Source organism: Pteropus alecto, unplaced genomic scaffold, assembly GCF_000325575.1.
Source record: "Pteropus alecto unplaced genomic scaffold, ASM32557v1 scaffold86, whole genome shotgun sequence".
Lineage (NCBI taxonomy): Eukaryota > Metazoa > Chordata > Mammalia > Chiroptera > Pteropodidae > Pteropus > Pteropus alecto.
In genome coordinates this window covers 20973556-20997178 of record NW_006442109.1, presented here as the reverse complement: position 1 = coordinate 20997178, position 23623 = coordinate 20973556, and the positions used below count along the sequence as shown (strand labels likewise).

At 33.1% G+C, this 23623-nt stretch overlaps 1 protein-coding gene across 1 annotated transcript in view; it reads left to right on the top strand.

Annotated features, from left to right (window-relative positions):
• AP4E1 (adaptor related protein complex 4 subunit epsilon 1) overlaps positions 1–23623 on the top strand; it is a 52469-nt gene that overhangs the window by 8040 nt on the left and 20806 nt on the right. Inside the window, exons 4-14 of the mRNA XM_025038750.1 lie at positions 538–611; positions 1736–1857; positions 4345–4504; positions 6282–6448; positions 9167–9240; positions 15398–15520; positions 15623–15732; positions 17244–17383; positions 18383–18495; positions 18600–18718; positions 22626–22928. Of these exons, the coding sequence (XP_024894518.1) occupies positions 538–611; positions 1736–1857; positions 4345–4504; positions 6282–6448; positions 9167–9240; positions 15398–15520; positions 15623–15732; positions 17244–17383; positions 18383–18495; positions 18600–18718; positions 22626–22928 (1505 nt within the window). The remainder of the gene's footprint in view (positions 1–537; positions 612–1735; positions 1858–4344; positions 4505–6281; positions 6449–9166; positions 9241–15397; positions 15521–15622; positions 15733–17243; positions 17384–18382; positions 18496–18599; positions 18719–22625; positions 22929–23623) is intronic.

Sequence of the window (23623 nt, the reverse complement as noted above, 5' to 3'; positions counted from 1 at the left end):
GACTACATTTAATGGGTTAGACAAGTTTCTTTTCTTAACAACTGTTATTCATTCAAAAGTGTATCTTCAAATTGAGTAAATGAAGTATTGTTTATGACTTCACATATGATTTACATCCTATGGGTTGGTGTTAGGTAGCTTATTTAATAATACAAATAGCCAGTAACTCACTTTGAATAATTATACATTTGGCTATAAGATCAAAAATGTTTTGATTGATTGTGTAGAGATTTACACAGATGGTAGAATGCATATATTCCTAATGTCATTTATAGGACTTTAAGTTGGTGCACATAGCCTTTTTTTCATTTCTGGTATATCCTGCGAAATACATAATTCTGAAAGATTTCAGGCTGAAGAACACTTGAAATCTTCCTTTCTGAAGTTTTTGAACCTCATATTTTGCAATTTGTTTTCATATTTACCTGTAACTGGTATCTTTGGCACTTAAATTTTGGAATATATTCTTTGTTTAACTTCTTGGGAAAAGTTAATTTTTGGCAGAAATAATGAAACTTTCCCCCTCAAATTTTATAGGTTATTTGGCAGTTTCTTTATTTCTACATGAAAGTCATGAACTGTTGCTTCTCCTTGTGAATACGGTCGTAAAGGTACTGTATTATATGTTGGTTAATACGAAGTCATAAATTATTTCTGCAGGCATCTGACACTTCTCCTCAATCATATTGAATTAGATGTTTTTGGAAGAAGATAGACTAACAGAATGGGCTTGCAGAAAGATCTTTTAGATCAGTTTCTGTATTTGTAAAATGAAGTTAATAATAGAACTTAACCAAGTTGTGAGGGTTAGATGAAACACTGTGTAAAGTAATAGTTGCTCCTGTGGCTGTTATTATTGTTTATCTAAAAAGGCAGAGTTAGAATTATAACTCAGATCTCCAGACTCTTAGTTCAATGCACTTTGCATGCTATTGTGTCTCTCTTTAGGGTCTCTTCTATAGGGATGTATAGATAAAAACCGAATAAAGTCTTTTAAATTATAAAAGTCATTTTAAAGGAGAATAGAGTATAACTGGGCAACTGAAATGTACAAGTGATAAAAACACAGTTTCAACCACACTCACAATATATTTCCTGTTAAACTTTTAATCAAAATTGGCAATGAAGTACAATTGAATTATTGAGCTTTTTCATGTTTATCTTATGTCAGTCTTGATATGTGAGTCTGTGTGTGTGTGTGTGTGTGAATGTGTTTGTTACTTTCTGAATTTTAAGTCGTATACTCTGTTAAGGTTACTAGTAGCTTAAAATCTCAAAAACACTTCCAGTTTCTCTTAGAATGACATATAAACTTTACATATATATATATATATATAAGTATGTATGAATGCATGCATTTTATTGTATATATTTGAGAATTACTTCCTTTTAAACTTCCACTCATAGTATTAACAAGAAAAAACTATAAAATTGGTGTGTTATTAGTTTAGGAAAGTTTTAAAAGCTGTCATAAAGAAGACTACTTTGGCCAGTATTAGAATATAAATACAGTTTCCTTTTGGAGCAGTCGCTTTTTGGTTATATTTATATATTGATTCTATTAAGGCACATGAAACAGATATTTCTATAAAATATGAGGTAAGCCTGAATGTACAAATTAATTAAAAAGTTAGTACAAAACTATTAAGTATATAGGACCATTGCAATATTGAGATTGCTATCTCTAGTTTCAGAATTTGCATTGAATGCTTTCTTTGCTTAATAATTACGTCAGGACTTGCAGAGCACTAACCTGGTAGAAGTATGTATGGCACTTACTGTCGTCAGCCAGATTTTCCCTCGAGAAATGATTCCAGCTGTTCTTCCATTAATAGAAGATAAACTTCAACATTCTAAGTAAGTAAATTCTTTTTGGATAGGTATCCACATTATATAATTCAAAACAAAAATTTATGCTAAAAATTTTATTATAACTAACTTAATGCTTCCAGGGTAGAAGATATTATTCTTTGACTGCCAGATATAATGCAGAAATCCTTGATAGCATCGTCTTTTATCTTTATGTGGATTTAGAAAAATGTAGGCAGCTTCCTAAAGTTAAACTGAAAGACAGGGAGGTGCTTAATGTCAGGAATCCCTGGCTTTCCTCCCACTTCTACCACTAACCAGTAGTGGTCCAGGTTTTCCCTTGGCTTTTTGGGGTTGATTGAAGCTTCTTAATTCTCACAAAGTTGTTTTGAGGATAAGGTGAAATAATGGAAAACATTTGGAAATGATGCAAGTGCTATGAATGCAGAGCTTCAGCGTATTGGAGGTGCTTTTACATCAAAAGTGCAGCATTCAAATTCTATTTTATAGCAGAATATATCCTAATAGACCTTAACTTGTAGTATTTTGTTAATCTTGTCTTGTAAGGTTCCTTACTTTCTCCTTAACACTTGGCTTATTTTTTCACCATACTTGAATTATTTTGTGTTTTGATCACACCCCTTAACTTCATAACCTTTAAAACTAGGAAAAAGTTCACAATTATGTTCCATTTTTCCTTTGCAATTACAGTATTTTAGTTATATGTACATTCTTGATAAAGATTTTTTCTGTGACTTATACAATATTTCTTTATTTCATGTGCTTCTTTAAGTCAGTATTTTTCATGTTTTACGGTTATAAAATGTTGACTTATGACTTATGGTTTGTATTTTTTAAGAAATCTTGAACTATGAATTTTCCAGCTAAAATGATATTTTTCCGAAGAATGATAGAATAACTTCATAGGTTTTTCAGACTTTTTATAATGTTTTGTTTATGTCAAATCTGTGTTTAGAGCAAATGATGGGTATAGACAATTAATTATTAGAAATAAAATATTAGCTTTTCTTAGATAATTATGGCTTGGTCTGATAATAGCAGAGCATATTTTATATAAATTTTCCCTACCACCAGTGTTTTGTGATAATCATACTTATTGACTCTTTATATGAAATTCTTCAGAGAATTTAATTTTTTCCTGTTTGTTTTCCATTTACTCTAATTTCAAATCTTGGCTTCTCCTGTCTTCTACTAGTTAGAGTTTAAAACAGAGTTTTTGAAACTCTGCTTTTGCAATTATGGCCATACCTAACTCCACTCTGTGGACTGTGGACCCAAAGAATGTGAGACAGAACTACTGGTAGGCCAGTAGATGTCACAATGAAGATGTGAGACAGGATTTGGACTTGACTTTGAATCCTTGGCTGTATTCCAGCATGCCAGACCTAGAGCCTGAATCCAGGTCTCTTGATGTCTTGGGTTACTACCACCACCGAGGGCCAGGCCCAGGGATTCCTGAGCTTGCTCAAAGTTTGTGTTCTTTTCTTCACCTTCCTGTTCTCTCCCAGAACTAATATTGGTTAACACTCAATAGCAATACATTAGAGTGTAGTTTTCAGTCACCATAGTATTAATGCTAATGGCAAATATCTTGTTAATCTGAATTTTGCTATGGGAAAAAGATTTTCCATTATGGTATTGTTTTCCTAGGAAGATAGAGAGTTACTAGTTAATGGAATTTAGTAGAAGCTGAATGACCATTTGTAGGTAACAGAAATATATGCTAAGGAACTCTAAAAATAAATACTTCACTTTTGTGACATTTATCGTTGTTTTGAGTGAACACTGCCAGCATAGTTTGCACATATATGTGGAAAAGGAGTGAGAGAATAACAAGAACATACTTCCTTGAAACCTGTATTATGCACACAGGGTAGCAATTTTATTTTTGCTTCTTGTGTGCTGGACATTATTTGTTAAAAATGAGTGTGAGACTTGTATATACTTTCTTCACTGTAACGAATTTTTTGAATTATGAGATGGGTGAGGAGAGGAGTAACATCATTTACTATGAGTCCCCCCTCTTTTCTCCTTTACCCCTAAAATATTTGGACTATGCTTGCTCATAATATAAAAAAAGAAATATGAAAGCCAGAATACCAAGGAGACTTTTAATAAAGAGACTGTTTAATATTATTAGCTGAAATTACCTCTTACTGATGTAAACTTATTATTGATTCTTTTCCCAGTTTCTAGAGATATGGCTTTCAGAAATGGAATTAGGGAATTGAGAAATTTGCTTATCTTCTTTGTTCTGGTTTCAAAAATAATATATGCTTGCTACCAAAAAAATTCCATAACTAAAGAAATATATAACATGAGCAGTTCAAGCCTCTTGAGATCTTACCTCCTTGAGATAACCACTTTTTATAGTTTGGTGGATTAGAATAAAGAAATTAATAATAAATGTATAATTCTTTTTAGTTAAGGTGAAGCTGATATATTGAAATCATCTTTTCAAATTAAATGCCTGACAATTCAGATAGTTGTTTAGATTTCATTTTTTATTTTTAGGGAGATTATACGAAGAAAAGCTGTTTTAGCATTATACAAATTCCATCTCATTGCTCCTAATCAAGTACAGCATATTCATATAAAGTTTCAGAAAGCACTTTGTGACAGAGATGTTGGGGTCATGGCTGCTTCCTTGCACATATACCTTAAGATGATTAAGGTAAGTTGGGAATTTCATCAGGTTTTGAGTAGTTCCTATTAGAAACATAGTTATGGAATTAAAAGAAAACTTAGATTTTTCAAAATGCTTAATATTTCAAGTTTTTATTATTGACTTTTTAATAGTAATTTTTGCAAGTTATTGATAGCATGAGTTGTAGGCACATTACAGAATTAGTCTTTTTTTTAATGTCTAAAATATTTTCGTGTTAGTAAAGAAGCATGGAAAAATGGTGGCTAAGGAAGGCAGTTGAAATTTGGAGATTTGTAGTTTTTCAAGCAGTTACTCTCTTCTGTACAGCGTCATGGAATGCATAACAGCTTATAAAAATGAAGAGAGCCAATGGGGGTTGTATAAGGCATAGACTACATTGTCGAAGCCATACACTGATACTGTGTCACATAAGGAAGGAGGGTTGAATGGTATGGTAAAAAAAATTTCTAAATGGTGATATGGATTTATACTAATTCAACTCCAGTATATTTTCTGAAACCCTTTGTATCTGAAAGTATATGTTTGTGAGAGATTTCATGAGTACCTCACAATGATAGGGAATATGCTCTTGAATTCAGAATAAAATTATAGAACTTGAGATTGTCTTCACTTTTTTTTATCATAAGGTAGCTTTATTACATTCCTTTACCTTCTAAAAAACGATTATAAAAAGGAATACTTCATCTAAGTGTAATACTGTCTTTATGGACATACCACGGTTGGAAAATAAAGTTAAAAGTCATGAATATGTGTGAGGAGACTGAGGACAAAGGCAGGACACCTGTAGTCTATCACACCAAGGCCAATGGGTACCGGGGGAGAGGGGAACACAGGGACAAATGTGGATTTATTTGGGTGTGTGTGTGAGGTGTCAGTGAGCTGCTTCTAGAAGCCTAACATAAACATACTCGCTGGCTCCAGGTCAGGACACACAGGCACACAACCCTCATACTGCTGTCCAAAGCTTCAGCGTCTTCACTTTTCTATATTGGGTGTGTTCCCAATAGTTTGATATAAATAGATATTTGATATTAAATCTTATTTTTCTTCTAACATTTACTAGACTTTGAAAGAGCCATTATTTGCCTTCTAAAAATTTGTCCTTGATGTATAATAAAAATTATAGTGATGAATCGTGTTCATTTTGAGGAATGTGTATTTAATTTCCCCAGTCCAAGTGGTTAGTCAGATAATCAAGGTATACTCATTCAGAAACACACATATGTTTAAATACTATAAGATTAATTATTTTCTAATAGATTCACTGATTTGAAGGATTTGAATGTTTGAGTAGTCTTGGCTGTGCTCTTCCAACCAGAACACGTTTAGCTCATTCACATGAGAAGTCTTTTGCAGACAAAGTTCAGAGATTGCAAACAGGCTTTGGTTTTCATCAGAAGTAGAGATATTATTATTCTTTTTCAGTATGCCAGTTCTTTTTACTTTTTTGATTTAATTGCTAGTGTTGACTATTAAAGGTTCTATATAAGATGTAATTATAAAAAACTTGAAATGTGATTATACCATTTGTGGGGACAAGTAGGGAGTGGTGGAAGCTTTTTGGGGGATGATTCAGCTTTGGATCAGGTAACCAAAGGAGTTTCATCGTGGAAGAAATTAAACAGATGAGAGCACTGTTTCATTAAAAGTGAACATGAAACTTCTAAACGAGCATGTAATAAGTTAGATTCTCTAGCGTTTGAACCAAGTCCATTTTATATTTGGTAAGACATTATTATTAACAGGAAGTTTTTGTTTTATTTATTTATTTTTTTGCATGTAGGAGAATTCATCTGGATATAAAGACTTGACTGGGAGTTTTGTAACAATTTTGAAGCAAGTAGTTGGAGGAAAGCTCCCAGTAGATTTCAATTACCACAGTGTGCCAGCACCATGGTTACAAATTCAGCTCTTGAGAATACTAGGACTTCTAGGAAAAGATGATCAAAGGTAAACTAAGTAAGTTCGATAGCCTTAGGCTTTAGTCATGTACAGCAGTGGTCCCCAACCTTTTTAGCATCATGAGAATCTAATGCCTAATGACTGAGGTGGAGAGGAGGTGGTGATGCTAGTGCTGAAGCTTCACTCCCATGCCACTCACCTGCTGTGCGGCCCAGTTCCTAATAGGCCACCGACTGGTACTGGTCCACAAGCTCTGGGATTGGGGACCCCTGACCTAGAGGTTTCATGATAACCCAGATTCTCTCAATGCTTAATTGGCTTAATAGTGATAAACAAACCACTGTAAGAAGTAGCAGCCATACAAAAATATACAACTTGCCAAATTAGGCCTATGGACTATGGTTTGCTGACCCTTGCTTTAGTTGGATATGAGTGCTTCACCTTCTTAAGTAGTTTGTCTGAATTACTCTTTTAGCCAGTACTTTACATTAAACTTTTTATGGTTATCTTTCCAATTATATATGCATTTTGTAACTTTTTATTTTGCCATAGTTTTTCAAACTTGCAGAAAAGTTCCAAGAATAGTACTCTTATGCCCTTTACCTAGATTCATCAGTTATTTGCATTTGCTTTATCATTCTTTCTCTCTTTTTTTGTATGTGCATGTGTACACACATATTATTTTTATTTACTTTTTTTTCCTAAGCTGTTCGAGAACAAGTCCAACTAGATTTTAGTTTCCTGAGACAAAGAACATGGCTTGAGTCACTGATTTGTTTCTGTCTTAAGAAAATACTTGCTAATCAGTGTTCTTACTTTATGAGATATAATGCTCTTTTATGCAGCAAAATAAATTTATATTCTAATTCTTTTGCCTTGCTTTATGAAAGGATTGTTCTCTAGACTGTTGCTCCTAGTAATGCCTTGTTGGTGTTATTTTAGCATTTCTGCCCACAACCACCTGATGAGCGCTAACTGGGCTGTAGCACTCTTGGTTTTACTATTTTACTTTCTTCTGCATTTATGAATCTCAATCCTGATTGAAACTTAGGCGGAAGTGATGGACCAGACACACATAAAATTTTTGTCTTAATTATATTTTATTTTATATAACCCAACCTATTTTATTGTGAAGCTCTAGTTGGAGTTCGTTGGAATTGTTTTAAAACCACAAGTTTCATGGTGATGCATCCAGATCTTCTTAGTCTAAAAAGATTTAATGCCATCATATGTTATCAGGAAGTAACTTTGGAGGCATTTTGTGAATTTACTAAATTCACTAACTCATTATATTCCTTTCCTTCATGGGAGAATTTGGAGAATATATACAAAATGACTAAGGGTGCTTACCTTCAGAGAGCTCAGTTGAATAGAAATTAGTCACAATTAAAGTGAATGAGACTGGAACTCTTATAATTTTGTTCAACATTAGAATGTTTTCTCCTTTGTTGTTCCAACTCTAATGAGATTTTATTTCTTAAGACATGATTAGCTCAATGTGGCAAAGTAAACATGTTATTTTATAACAGATTCTAATGTATTTAATTGAAAGAATTAATTTACTGGAAAAGTCTTATATTTATGGACTTTTATATCTGAGTATTTTCTAGTGTTTTATAGCATTCTGCTTAGGTTATTAATGTTTAACTTGATCATGTTGGCAAATGTTTCTACATTTCATGTGGTTAATTATATCTCTTATTCCAGACATTGGCTTTTAAAATTAAGAAACTAGACTGTAATCTAAGTGTAGTATTACTGAATTTTTGGGGGGAGGATTTGTAATGTCTACTATATGGTTATTGTCTGTGGAAGAAGTGCTTACACAAAATGAAGGATTTTAGAATTCTCACTGGATATTTATACTTCAGTCGAGATAATAAAAGTACATGCACTTCAAATTGAATTCTATAGCTGCATATTTGGAAAAAAAATTTTCTGAAAAAGATATACATGATATGTAATTCATATAGCTCCAGATTATTTTGATCTTTTGGCTTGTTTACTTTACAGTGTAGTTTCTCTATAAGACTACTGTATATAGTCTATGTTGATGGTAGTTTTTTTCCATTAGTCTTTTTTGACTTTTTAAAACATATAGAAATACCAACTGAGAAGCCATAATTTTCACATTGGCAACTTGGAGAGGACTTTTGTAGGCTTGGAAGATGAGTGCTAGGATTCTGGAAAGCACTGCGTTTTCTTATAGTATCTGCCTCAACCCAGTATTGTAACTGTAATCAGCGATCATAAAGACATAGGACTGTACAAATTTGTTAATTCCACAAAATATTTTTTTATATTTAACATAAATGAAAGTCAAAATTTTCTTTCTGAAGAAACGTGCTGTTTAGAGAAAGGCGAATATTTGAATACTTTAAAAAATTATGTGGTTAAAATAAAGATAATATACTGTCTGGGATAATCTGGATATATGAGGTATTATTGTAGTAACTTGAAACAGGTAGAAAAATTTTATTACAGGGAAAATTATGAAAGATAGTATGTTCAACCAAATAAAAATCTGATTTGTAAACTAGGTACAGGTTGAAGAAAGAGTTGGTTGACTTATGTTTATCTTCATTGACTAGTCAGCTTTGATATATTAGGAAGTTAAGCTCATGGAAAAAAACAAATGGAATCTTTAAGAAGTGATTTTTTTTTTTTTCACTTTTCTGTAGATCCTCAGTTTTAAAGAGAGAAACTGTATGTTTTATTGGGTTATAATACTAAAATTCTACTGCAAATAAAATGTCTTTTAAACAGGACAAGTGAATTAATGTATGATGTTCTTGATGAATCCTTACGAAGAGCCGAGTTAAATCACAATGTCACATATGGTAGGTAACATGTAAATGCTATTCTAATGACTAACAGTATTTTTCAGTATCATAACTAAATCTATGTTAGAATACTAAAATGCTAAAAATTTCAATAGAATTTTATATGTTATATTTTAAGGTGGTTCTTTGGGTTATTATTTTTCAATGGAAGCATTGAAAATAATAGAAATAATTTGAAATTATGGCATCGTTTTAAATATTGACCTAAATTTGTCATTATAGTTCTCTCTTTTTTTAAGACTTTATTTTTTAAGAGAAATTGTCTCTTTTTTTAAAGTATTCATCAACTTAGTAGACCTATTCCATATTTAAGAAGACAGTTCTTAAATAAATCAGTCAACTAGTTGTCAAATATTTATTAGATTTCTGTTATTTATCAGGCCCATGCAAGATGCTTGGAATACAGTTGTGAATAAAACTGTCATTGAGCTCACAGATAAGATAGGTGGAAAAGGATGAGTTGTAAATGCTATAAAGGAAAATTAAAGGATGCTTTGGGAGAATATAGCAGCTAACTTTAGATGAGGGGGAGAGCAAGGAAGGTTTTTATAAAAAAGTGGTATTTAAGAACAAAACTGAAGGATGAGTGGGATATATATATATAAGGATATATAAAATAGACTATTTTCTGAAGAGTTGCTATTTATATATCATTTTATACAACTTATAAAATAATTTAGTGATAGGAGACAAGAATAAGTTGGGGAGGAGAGTGGAGAACTGAGAAAAGTATCTAAAAAATCTTCTAATCTTAGTAGCTAGAAGAAAGAACTATTAGTTCCTTATTGATCAGTCTGAGAAAGCTCAGTGAAGAAATTGGGATATTTAGAGATATTTAAAAGATAGAAGTAAAGCAGTTTGAATTTTGTATGCTATTGAGAAGAGCAGTAGAAGAAGAATTGAGAGATATAACTCAAATGAAAAGTCATTTCTTAATTTGGTGAAGTGCCATGAAGTAGGGGACAAAGAGCATTACTTTTTTCAGATGGTGGTGAACTGTGGATCTTTAAGAACAATGATTGTAGAAGTGTAGGGTAGACTAGAGGCCAGAAATTGAACTAGTTAACTGTAATAAAAGTCCTTGACAAAGATGCAGTGGGAATAAGGAGCAAAGATTGGATGCATAGGTCTAGTACAGGAAAAATAATGCACATGGTAGTGAATTGGGATAGTAAATTTAAAAGAATAGATTTATGTTTTGTATGTATAAATGGTAATTAAAGGCAGTAAGAGTGGTTTATTCATTTGTTCAACCAGTATTTATTGAATGCCTATAAAACAAAAACTTGATTTGTGAACTAGATACAGATCGAGGAAGGAGTTGATTGACTTGTGTATTCCTCCTTGCTAAGTAAGGGAGATGAAAGGATGGATAAGGTAGACACAGGCCCTGCCCTTATGAGTGTATGGTATAATGAACAGTTGATACTATCTAGGCTACTGCTATGTAATGAGAAGAATAAGGGGCCAGAGATAAGGCTGACCCTTATTGAGGCATGTGGTTTGGCTTGGAGCTGTCAGAAGATCCAGTGAAGTGTTACAGTCTTTGCAGGCAGCTAAAATAAGTTAAAACATTTTGTTTGAAAGATAATTAGGGTTTAGGGTAAAAGTTTGAAAGGTTCTCAAGGAATTCTGTTTAAAATTAGCTAAGAGTATGCTTTTTTTCTTACAGAAAGCTTTTTTTTTTTTGGTAATTGACATTTCAGCTTTAATTTTTTTATTTTTTTGAATAGGTAATATATGCACATGGTTCAAAATTCAAAAGGTGCAAAAAGGTATACAGTGAACAGTAAGTGTCCCTTCAATCCTTATCACCTACTACCCAGTTCCTCTTCCTGGAGATAACTACTGTTACCTGTTCCGTTTGATTTGGAGAACACTGTATACCTGATATTTTTTAATGTTCCCCACTAGGACACCCTTCTCTTATTAAGATTGCTGAAACCAACACCAACAATTTGTTTCTTTGTAGGCTCTCAGTTCAGTGTTTCACCTTGCCACAGAAACTTTCTAGTTTCTGTTGTTTTGTTTATTTCTTTTATTCATCTTTCCATTGTTATGCTTTTTACCCCATATTTGTATTGATACAGTTTATAGCTTACATTGATTTTATCAATAGTAGAGTAATCCTAATATAAATATTTTATTGCTTAAGAATGTGAATTTTAAATTATAAGCTTCATAAGGGCAGGAACTGTGTCTGTCTTATGGACCAGCATATCCCAGTATCCGGCACTGCGTTAATCAATGAGTAATATGTTTTAATTGAATTGAAGAAAGAGAAAGTTATTTTACTTTTATCAGTTATCTATCTGATAACTTAATACTTTCTAAACCATATATTTATGAAGGTCCATTATTATAACTTACCTTAGTGTCAAATCAAGAAGTAAATCTCATCAAAGACATTTATTGAGTATATGTTATGTGCCAGGCATGGTATAAAGTGATGTAGAGGATATGAAGAACTATAAAATGTAATCTTTGCCTTCAAGGAATTTATAATATAATGGAAAAGATAACTTACTTATGAATAATACTAGCATAATACTAGTATAAGGTAGAATACAAAGGGGTAGTACAGGTAATAAATATTACAGGAGTTCAGGGATAGTAGAGGTCACTGTGGGTCTGAGGGCACTTAATGATATAATAGGACCCTGAAAGGTAGTAGGATTTAGATAGCCAGAAGGCTGAAAGGGTTTCTAAGAAGAGAGAACATGAGAAAAGGTGCCCAAATGGGGATGTTTAAAACAATTTCAGAGAACATTGACTCACCAGCCTGAATGGACAGTTCATAGTGGGAGCAGTGCAAAGGCCATATTGTGAAAGTCTTCTCATGGCAGCCAAATTATTTTGGGCTTCATACTGTGTAAATCTGGAGGTATGGAAGATTCTTGGGCAGAATACTAAAAAGATGAGAATGACATTTTTAGTAAGCTAGCGAATTGGGAAAATTATATAAAATGGAATATAAGGGACAGAACCATCAGAAGTAGATAGAAGTACCTTTCCCTGTTTTTCCCACTAAGTATACCTCAAAACCCTGGACATTATATGTAAAATAAACATAAGACTCTGAAAGATGAAGAAATGAAAGTAGACTCTTTAGGGACCTTGGGGTGAAAGGAACAACACCGTAGTGAGTACCTGTTTTTTGTTTTTGTTTGTTTGTTTGTTTACCTCATGTACCTCCAACTGGGTACTGGAGAGCCAGCAACTTGGAAATGCCAACAGGTGCAGACAAAAATGCCCCAAGAAAAAGCCTCTCTAGCAGAAGGACCAAGAAGAAAAGGGCAAACTAGCAAGATAGGAAATTTTTAGACAATAATCCCTCCATTACAACTAAGTACACCACAGGAAAAACAATGGATCCACCTACTGCAGCAGAGGCTTAGTAGAGAGCTGAGATTTCCACTCTCTTCTGGTACAGAGAGGTGCCCCAGCCCTCCCACTGGGCTGATGGCAGAGAATCCCAAGAGGGGAGCAGGAATTTGATCCCTGCCAGGTGTTAATGAGGCCCACCTCCCTTGCACTGTCAGTGAACATGATATGGGAAGCCTGGATTTCACATTATCCAGGAGCAGAAAGTAGTGAGGTACCCCTCCCCTTTTTGCTAGGTTGGCATTAGAGGAAGCCTAGTGGAGAGTCCAGGCTTTCGTCACTGGTCAGGGATTCTGAGGCCACCCTCTCACTGTCAGTGGAGGCTACATAGGGAGCAGTAATAAGGTACCCGTTCCTCGCACTGACAGCGTGGTATTAGCAAATACTTGTATCCCTCACCCGGAAGGAACCAGGATCCCCTCCTCTGAAAGTGTCAAAGGAGACAGGGTGGAGAACCTGGACTTCCATCCCCATTGAGCACTATCCCCATCTCCCTGTCAGAATGAAAATAAAGTCTAGTCTGAAGGATAACATATCAGTAGAACTTCAAATTTTGTGCATATTTCAACCCAAAATATCTATGATAAAACCACAGTGTCACAGATGTTAGAATGTTATTAAATTTTTAATTTGGTAATTTTTACTTGGTAGTATTTTGGTTAGGACCTGGGTTGCTCCAGAAGAGTAAATCTCCACATTGTGTTTTTATGTTTAGAAATCCTCAAAAGCACTTTTCTTTTAACCATTGTGGAGAGGAGAAAGCAGAGTGGCTGCTTTTTCATTTATGGACTTATACTCAATTTTTTTGTAGCATTGGAGAATAAAGGCATGTAGCTCTAGGTGGGAAAATAATTTAAAAACCTATTAAATTTATTTTCAGCTCATTTACAATTAAGTTGACTAGTAAGTGCAATATTTGAACAATACTAGCTTTCTAGAAATTTTAGGAGCATCTGTATATAAAAGTTTAGATTTTAGGTGGGTAATGAGAATCTTTTTTAGTAAAAAAATTTGATAGTAGGAAAATTCTGAAATGGCAGGACCATAAGGAAAGCATGTCAATTATGATAGAAAATGGAGCTCATCATTTTAAATCTTGCTTAGGACTGTCACATTAGTTCTAGGGTTTGGCAGACTTTTTGTGAGAAGGGGGCTAGATCATAAATATTTTAGGCCTTGTAAGTCACATAGGTTTCTGTCACATTCTTTTGTTTGTTTGTCTTACAACTTTTAAAAAATATAACTGTAACCTGAAGCTAATATAATGTTACACATAAATTATAATTAAAAAATGTGAAAACCAGTCTTGGTTCACAGGCTTCCAAAAGTAGGCTGAGGGCTAGATTTACTGATAGGTTGCCCACTCCTGTCTTAGTTGATTAGTTACTTGACTAAGATTCTCTTTGTTTAGTTCATAAAGTTGTAAAGTCAACTTTTTTCATAGCACAGAGTAAAGACATTTTACAGTGCAATTTCTGAATATACAGAGTATCTTTTTAGGTTTAATTAACTTTGTAGGTTTTCCTTTAATTAAAGCAGTTCCCTTCTTAATGAGAAATTTATATTTCTAATTTATTTTCTCTTTCTCTCCTATAGAAAGTATTTATATAAAGCTTTTTACACAAAATTTATGTGTACCTCAATTGATAGGCAACTTAGCAGTGTAAAACAGTTGAATATTCAGGATCTATCTTGTACAAAAGAAGTGTCTGATTGTTATATTTTTTAGCTTTTGGAAATAGAGACGGAATGTTTCTATCAAGGACACTTGATATGCTTCAACTTGTAGTAGAACTGTTTTTCAGTCTCCTGATTCTGTGTTTCACTTCCTCATACTATGATTCCATAGGGCATGCTGGACTTAATGGTGCCTCAGTGATTCTTCTTTTCCATGGCAAAGCTCCAGCTCCTTGACACATGCCTTTTAAAAGAGTTAAAAAAAAATTTTAGTGTCCACTTTGATCTATCATAGTTATCAGATCTTTGACTATATGAAAAATTCACATTTGAACACTATCAAGATGTTTAAGAGATTATTCTATATTCTTTGAGGTTAATATTAAAGAAGTGATTTGAGGATTTTTGAGCAGTGGCCCTATTTTGAAATAAATGATTTCTTAAGTATGCAAACATTTTTATTAATATGTACCTTGTTTCAGATTCACAGTATTTTTAGAACTACATGAAATACTCTACTCTCAATAGAAATTTCCAAAAAGCAAAAATGTCCTCCATTCACGTTGAATTCTAAATCTACACTCCCAAATGATTATATTGATATAACCACATTGAAATACACAGTTTCTCTAAGTGGTAGAAACTGCCTAAAAATGAATTATTTTGAAGCATTTGAGGAGTGTTAGAAATATCTATTTATATAGGAACAATAAGTATATTACTTATGTGTCTATTAGAATGTGAGCTCCTTGAAGGCAGTAGTTTTTGTCTGCTTTGTTCACTGCTGTATCCATACTGCTAGAACAATGCCTGGCACATAAGAGGTGTTCAATAAATACTTGTTGCATGAATGAATTGTCATTGTTATCTATTAATATATATAATTCTCTTTAAATTGTACTGTGGTAACATAATCCTAATAACTGTATAAGCCTGAGAACAGTAAAGTTCATATCTTTGAAAATTTTCCATAAAAAGATTTTTGACTAAAACTGACCTTTCGGTTAGTTTGTTTTGTTATGAGTCTACACAGATGTGTTATTTTATTATGCCTTAACATGATCCCTGACATTTTTATATTTTCTTTGTCTAGCTATTTTGTTTGAATGTGTGCATACAGTCTATTCTATTTATCCTAAATCAGAATTACTTGAGAAGGCTGCCAAGTGCATTGGGAAATTTGTTCTATCACCTAAAATAAATCTCAAATATTTAGGTAAGATGATTGGTTCTTTTCACCGAAATTACAAAAAAAGCTTTTGAAATTTGCTGAATATTTGCTTCAAGTCACTTTGTATAATGTAATTTTTGTTTCTAGGACTGAAAGCTCTTACCTATGTTATCCAACAGGATCCTACTCTGGCTCTTCAACACCAGATGACAATAATTGAATGCTTAGACCATCCTGATCCCATTATTAAGAGAGAGGTAAACTGGTATTTTGAATAGTGTATGTGAAATGTTCCAATTTTTAAACATTTTATTGTTATTATAGAGAGAGATTAAAGTGGTAGGCAGAGTAGAGTGTAGGTGCGTGTGCATGCACATACACTTTTTTTTTTTTTAACTTTTGAGAGCATTTTTTTCTTTCTACTAAAGTTTAAGGAACTTTTCTAAAAAGTACTTGTGTCAGTATCCACACGAATGGTTTTAAATTATGAGTTGGAAGAGTTAGGTCCAATTACCTGTATGGATTCATTAATACTTTTTTCGTCCAAGAATTGTGTCAATAGGAGACCTGAATTTTATTGCTGGTTCCTCCTATTAGTTCCATTTTAAAATGTAATACATAATGATTAGTATTTTTTCATTATTCTCTTTAACATCTGTGAAATGGGCTAATGCATTCCCTATCACATATATAGGAATGTTGAAAGAATTAATAAAAATGTCTCTAAAATGATTTGAACTTTTTGGAAGGAGAGATGGGTAATTTACTAAATTTTTTTGACTTTTTCTTTTTGTAAAATTGCTTTAGTATCTACCTGGGTGTCTATTTTTATAAATATTTCTGTTAATTCTTACAAAGAAATCACTCTAGACTTTCATTTAAAATGATATATAGGACCTAGTTAAGAGAGTAGATAGCTTTATTTCTGATTTTTAAAGCCAGCCAAATGGGAGCTTACTGTGGTACTTGTTTTTACTTGAGGCAGTAAGAGGTATATACCTAAGCACTGACAAGCAGCTGTAAAACAGTTAGTTCTTGATACCTGAGGTTTTGAACGTAGGGATTGCTAGGCTTTAAAGCACTTGAGCCACCAACTTTTGTCCATCCATTATAGGCTATTTGCCCTTGGTTGGCCAAATGACTCATGTGCTGTTTTCTGTTGTTTAGGTAGTGTGGAAAATACAGTTTGCAAGACTAGATTTTTATATGCATGTGTGTGTCTGTGTGTGTACACACGCACACACATACAGACAGGCATAAGTAATGTAGGTTTAAGAAGATGATATATTTTTAGAAAATAGATTATAAAAGTTTTAGCTTTTTAGTCTTTACACAGCCTGTCATGTAGAAATGTCAGATTGTAATTATCTCTATCAATAGAAGGCTTTTAGGCTTTGGAATTGATCATAATTCATTTTTTTAACAATAGTTTTACTTAAGTTCTATTTCTTTATTTCTTATTTTGTATCTGAATGTCTTTAATAATCATTTAGTTTTATAAATTTTGAATAATTTCTAGTTTTAATTTTTTTGTGTTTCAGTCAGCATTTGCCATCTTCAGTCAGAGGAATTTTAATCTCTATTTCTTTATTTCTAATAAAGTTACCTTTATTAAGTTCTGTGCATTTCTTGAGCACCTATTAACTGACTTGCCAATAGATTTATGTAAAAGTGGAAGAATCAACCATGTTATGAACATGTTACTATATTTTTCGGTGTTATCATGCATAGTTTTATAATACCGTTTTTATTTTTCTTTCTTAAACAGACTCTGGAACTTCTTTACAGAATTACTAATGCACAGAATGTAACAGTGATTGTCCAGAAAATGCTTGAATATTTACATCAGAGCAAAGAAGAGTATATTATCATCAATTTGGTTGGCAAAATTGCTGAGCTGGCAGAGAAATATCCTTTCTTTGTACCATGAGTCATAAAATATCTTTAGTTACACAGTGATGTAAAAATGATTGGTATAGACATGTTCACTTGCAAGTTGAGTTCAGAGCCCAGCAATAACTTCCATTCCTGATATTCAAGCCTCTCATCAAGAACAGGAATTCCTTTAGACTTCTTAGGGGTTGGCTTTTTTCCTGGTTCTTTTCATACGGTTGGTCAGCATTATAGGGAAGAAGACAGAGGAACATCTGCCTTATTTCTTTCCATCCCTCCTTGTTTTTGACTTCACTTCCTACTCAGCTTCTTTTCTTAGTAAAAGTTCTTGTGGGTGGGAGAATCAGGATACTAAAATTTATCCTTTACACTATTGTTTATATTAAAATTGTCACGGAATAGTTACTAACTCCATTCACATGTTACTTTTTTTCACATTAGTTTTTTAAAAGAGGAACTTTTACAGGTCACAAGGATAATCCATTCTTTTTAAGATGTGTTTTGTTAAAGCTAAGAATGAATGAATGAATAATGTTAATCAGGTTATTTTGGAAATTGCTGAAGTACTAGTCATTACTGTAGCTCTGGCCAGCAGAATGATAGAATTTTAGAACTGAAGAGGAACAGATTAGAAAAGAGAGTAAACAAGTTGTTCAAGTAGACACATCACAACATTTAGCCTCTCTGAAGTGTATATCATGTTTCATTATTTGTCCATAATTTGCTGGAACATTCAGTTATTTCACATTTATTTATTGGATGCCTGTTATGTGCAAGGGGGGGTGCTAGATAAAGCAACATGAAGTTTTTTTATTTTAAGTTTATTAAATAAAGTTTACTGAGCATCTATTTTACTTAAAACTTGAGTACAGAACAATTTGTTGGCAGAGGTTAAATAAAGGTAAAAATGCCAAACCAGGATGAATTTGGGTTATTTTTAAAAGGCTGATGCAGAAAGGATAATTTTAGTAAGTGGCATTTGGAAGTGTACTTGTTCTTAACACTTGTGGACACATATGCTCCTGATAATGCGTGGTTTATTCAGACAATGAATGCTGTCTTTTCAGTGGGAGGAGATGTAATGCATCCTGATATTCCCAATAACTTCCTGAGACTGCTAGCAGAAGGTTATTACATTCTATAAAATAAAGATTTTAAAATTAAATATTTTTATTACAGAGTCCTTAGAGAATTTAGTAGAAATTAAAATGATATATCAATTTCTTTTTAGGTTTTGATGATGAAACAGAAGATCAACAATTAAGACTTTATGCAGTTCAGTCTTACCTCACGTTACTAGATGTGGAAAATGTGTTCTATCCACAGAGATTTCTTCAAGTTATGAGTTGGGTGAGCAAAGTACATTAAATCATAAATGTTTATAACATTTTTTATAAAACCAAATACTAACAATATATTTCCTTCAGTTCTACTTAGTTAACTCTTTCAGCTGTCAATTCTCCCCCCACCCCCCCACCCCCCACTACCACAGTGGCTGCCTTCTATCCCTTTACTGTTTACTTGTCTATTAATTCTTCCTGCCATCTCACTTGTCTATTCTTTTAAATATGGATATTTGTTGAGATCTCTGTCTGTGTCTACAATACATTTGTTGTGTTTTCTATGTGAATCTATATTTGAATGTGTGAATACTCAACATATCTGTGATATAGTTAGTAGTTTCTTATATCTGTGATATAGTTAGGGTTTCTCAAGGTTGCAGTCAAGATGTCAGCTGGGGCTGCTGTTTCATCTGAAGCTTGACTGGTGAAGGATCTACTTCCAAGTTCAGAAATCAGTTTCTTCAGCTATGAAACAGAATTTGAGGTTAAACTGTCAACTGTAGGCTACCCTTAGCTCTTAGAATAGCTCTTAGTTTCTTGCCATCTGGGCCTCTCAACATGGCTGATTGCTTCATCAAAGCCAGCAAGGGAGATCATCTTTTTGTAAGACAAAGGACACAATTTTATGTAATTTAATCATATGTAATCACATACATCCTGTCACCTTTGTATATTCTTGTGCATATGAGTGAGTGTTTCTTTATGGGGGGAGATTTGGAGAAGGGCAACTGCTGGGTCATAGAATATACTCATTTTAATGTTTTATAGTTTTGCCAAATGTTCGTGTGTTAACTTATATTTTACCCAGACTTTTACTTAAGAATTTTAATTTTCTAATCTATAGGAAAGTTGAAAGATTAGTATAATAAATACCCCTATGCTTTTGATCTAGAGTCCCAGGTAATACTTTTAACCACTTTTGCTTTACTGTATCCAACATCTATATCTAGGTCTACTTATATACAGTTTGTTCTACTGAGCTATTTAAAATTGAGTTGTAGACATCATGACACTTCACCCATAAAAAATTCAACGTGAATCTCATAATAATGACATTGTTCTAGGTAATGATAAAGCCATCATAACACTTAAGAAATGTAATGTTAATTCATTAATATTATGTAATAGTTTATATTCAGATTTATCCAGTTGTCCTAAAAATGTCTCTCATGTCTGCTTTTGCACTCCCCCCAATTGCAGATCCAGTCAGGGTTCACAAATAGCACGATCCTCGGTTTTTTTTATTTTACAGTGATTTTTAGTTTCTTGATATTGATATTTTGGATGAATCCTGTTGACTTGTAGATTGTCTAACATTCTGAATTTGATTATTTCGAGTTCAGTTAAACATTTTTAGCAAGAATCCTGCATTGGCAATATTATGTACTTCCCACTGCATCATATCAGGATGCATATAATATCAGTTCTTCCAGTTATTGGTGATTGTAAATTTCTTTGGTTACTATGGTGACCTTTAGATCTCTCCATTGTAAAGGCACCCTTTCTCCTTAGTAATTTATAACTAATATTTGAGATTATTTTGTGAGGCTATGTGAACATCTTTTCCTCAACTCTCTTTTACCAGTGATTTTAGCATCAATAATACTTGCCTAAATTGGTTATTGTATTTGGTGGCCATTTATTTGTTTCTTCCATGAAAGTGACATGTCACTCCACATACTTAAGAGTGTTTTTATTTCTTTCTGCAGCATACAGATCTTGTATGTGTTTTGTTAGATTTATACTTAAGTATTTCATTTTCTTTAGAGAAGTAGTAAATGTATTTTTAATTTTGGTTTATATATGTTTGTTACTAATACTATATACAGATATAATAGATTTTTGTATTTTTATCTTGTACCCTGCAATCTTGCTGAACTCACTTATTAATCTAGGATATTTTTTGTAGATTTCTTGAAACCTTGTTAAGAATTTTTGCATCTCTGTTCATGAGGGATATTGGTCTGTAGTTTTCATTCTTTTCTACTCTATCTGTTTGGTTTTGGTATTAAATTGGCTTCATAAGATGAATTGAGAGTCTTCTTTCCTCTTCTGTTTTCTAGAAAGATTGTGTAGAAGAGTGTTAAGTGTTTGAAAATTTTGCTATTATCTTTCATGTTACTGATTTCTAGTTTGACTTTCTGTATTGATTCGAGAAAATGATCTGTGATTTCAGTTCCTCTTAAATTTGTTGAGGTTTGTTTTATGGCCTATGATATGGTCTATGTTGTTACATGTTTTGTGGATGCTTGAAAAGAATGGATATTCTGCTGTTACTGGGTGGTGTGTTCTATAAATGTTGATATAATTCTTTCGGAAATGGTGTTGAGATTAACCATGTGGCCTTCACTGACACCATGAAGGGGTGGCCTTGTTACTGCTGAACAGTGGTGAAAGTCCTTGCTCCTCTCTAGGATTCCCCTGATACTACCTCAGCAGAAAATGGGTGAGGTACCTCTTTATACCTGGGTGGAAGTGAGGTGCAGGCTTCCTGTTTGGTCTTTATGGGCACTGCAGAGGAGTGGATCTCTACAGCTTGGTGGGGATGAAAGTCCTGCCCTTCCTCTGCACTCGACCTTCTCTGTCATCACCCTTCAGGAGGAATTGTGGTGCTTCTTATAGCCTGGTAGGGGCAGAAGTCTTGGCTGTCCACTCAGCCTTTGCTAGACTGGGTGGGTCTACAGTTTTTCTATGTGGTGCTTGCCTGGAGTAGAAGGGTTATTGTTTAAAAGTTTTCTGTTTTCCTGGCTCTTTGGCTAGAGAGTGGGCTTTTCTTGGGCTTTTTTTTATCTGAGTCCACTGATTTTTTCCAGGTTGTTGGCTCACCAGTACCCAGTCTAGGGTATGTGAGGCAACAGTAACCCACTGTATCATTCTTTAGGTCCCAAGGTCCTTAGTGATATGCTTTCTTTTCTTTAACTTTCAGTGTCTTTTTATGTGTGTTTTATATATAACATCAAGGGTTTTTACATGTACTTAGTGGGAAGAATAGGGGAAAAATACTTCTACTCCATCTTCCTAGAAACATAAAATCTATTGATTTTTGAACTGGGATTTAGGCTATCTGCTCTTCTAGAGCTATCTTCCATTTTTTATTAAACCACTCAAAAAATTATCTCACTGTTTAAAGATAGAACATATTTAATCTTATTTCTTTTTCCTTTTCTTGTTACTAGCTATAAATCTTCCCTTAACTGTCAACTCACGTCCCTCTTTTTTTTCTTGCTAGTGCCAGTAGTACACCAAAGACATGAAAATACTTTATAAATACCACTTAGGAAAGATCTCACCTCCATGAATTATCAGTTTATTAATGATTCTTAGATCAATAGGATTATATATCAACTAAATAAGTTAGATACAAGAAAAAGGATGTAACATAGATTGGTGTTCCTCAAAGTTCAGTGGATCATCTCCATCAGAATCAGCTGATGCTTGTTCAAAATTTATATTGTAGATTATTCCACAGACATACTAAATCAGAATATCTGGAGTTAGAGCCTTGAAATCTGTATTTTAATGAAACACTTCAGGTGACTCTTACACATACTGCATGTGAGAACCACTCATTTAAATGCTTATTGGAAGATAATAACAGAATGTGAAAGTGCTTGTAAAAACCAACAACCAAACCTATAAGTTCAGAAGAAAGCTAACTTGTAAAGGTATCTGCTTTATACATTTTTAATGATAAAAATGTGGAAAAGTTTTTTGTATTGAGTTCCAATTCTTGGTATAATTTTGAACCTAAAAATGTACAATTGTATTTTTATCTAATAATTTCTTCACTATGAGAATATGTTCAATCTAGATTACATTTACTCCAGCAGTAGGCATTTTTGTTTAGATTTCTGAGTATAGTTTGCTGTATAACTTGATATTTGCATATAAACATCTTCTTGTTTTACTTATAGGTGTTAGGGGAGTATTCCTACCTCTTAGATAAGGAAACACCAGAAGAAGTTATAACCAAGCTCTACAAGTTACTTATGAACGACACCACTTCTTCAGAAACAAAAGCCTGGTTAATTGCTGCTGTGACCAAGTTAACCCCCCAAGCACACTCTTCTAGCATTGTTGAGAGTTTAATCCAGGAATTTACCGTGTCTTTGGATACTTGTATGAGACAGCATGCATTTGAATTAAAACATTTGCATGAGAATGTGGAATTTATGAAGAGCTTGCTTCCAGTTAATAAGAGTTGTGAAGACATGGTGGTAAGACATCTGTGTTCCATCTTTTTAAAAACTTTATAGTCTTTAAACAGAATAATCCTTGCATTTGCGATATATCTGGACTATATCAAAATAGAGTTTCTGTAGCACTGAAGATGAAGATTGGAGTTTTTCTCACATTAGTATGAGAGAATTTGAGAGCGTCCTTTCAGTAGTGATCCTAAATAGTCAGGAATAGAAGAATATCTCTTCTAGAGAACTGCAGTAAAGGGATTGATACTCTTTGAAAATCTTTTATATATAATAATTCAAGAATTTTTGTTTTTATCTTTTGAATTTCTCTAATATATTATTTAATTATTACTCTCTTTGAGAATCTAAAAAAAAAAAAATAGTTCTTTGTTTTGTCCATCTACAGTCTAAATTCTTTACCACTTTGGAACCTGACCCACCCACCTTTCTTTCTCTCACCTACTCTCAGCCATTACCCCCTTTAACCCAAAGCACTCATTCTCTATTCAGCCTCTGAATTTGTGCCAGTCTCTCTCTCAGATTGATGTAAATCAGAAAACTTCCAAAAGGAAACAAGATTCGTTCAAAGTTTTATGTGTTAGATTGTCATATGGTTGAGAAAGAGCAGAGGACGGGCAGTATTCCCATTAATTCTGAATCAGATTTTTATGGCTTGTATTCATTTTAAACTTTTATTTGTTAGTTCTTTCAATAGTTCCTCAAAG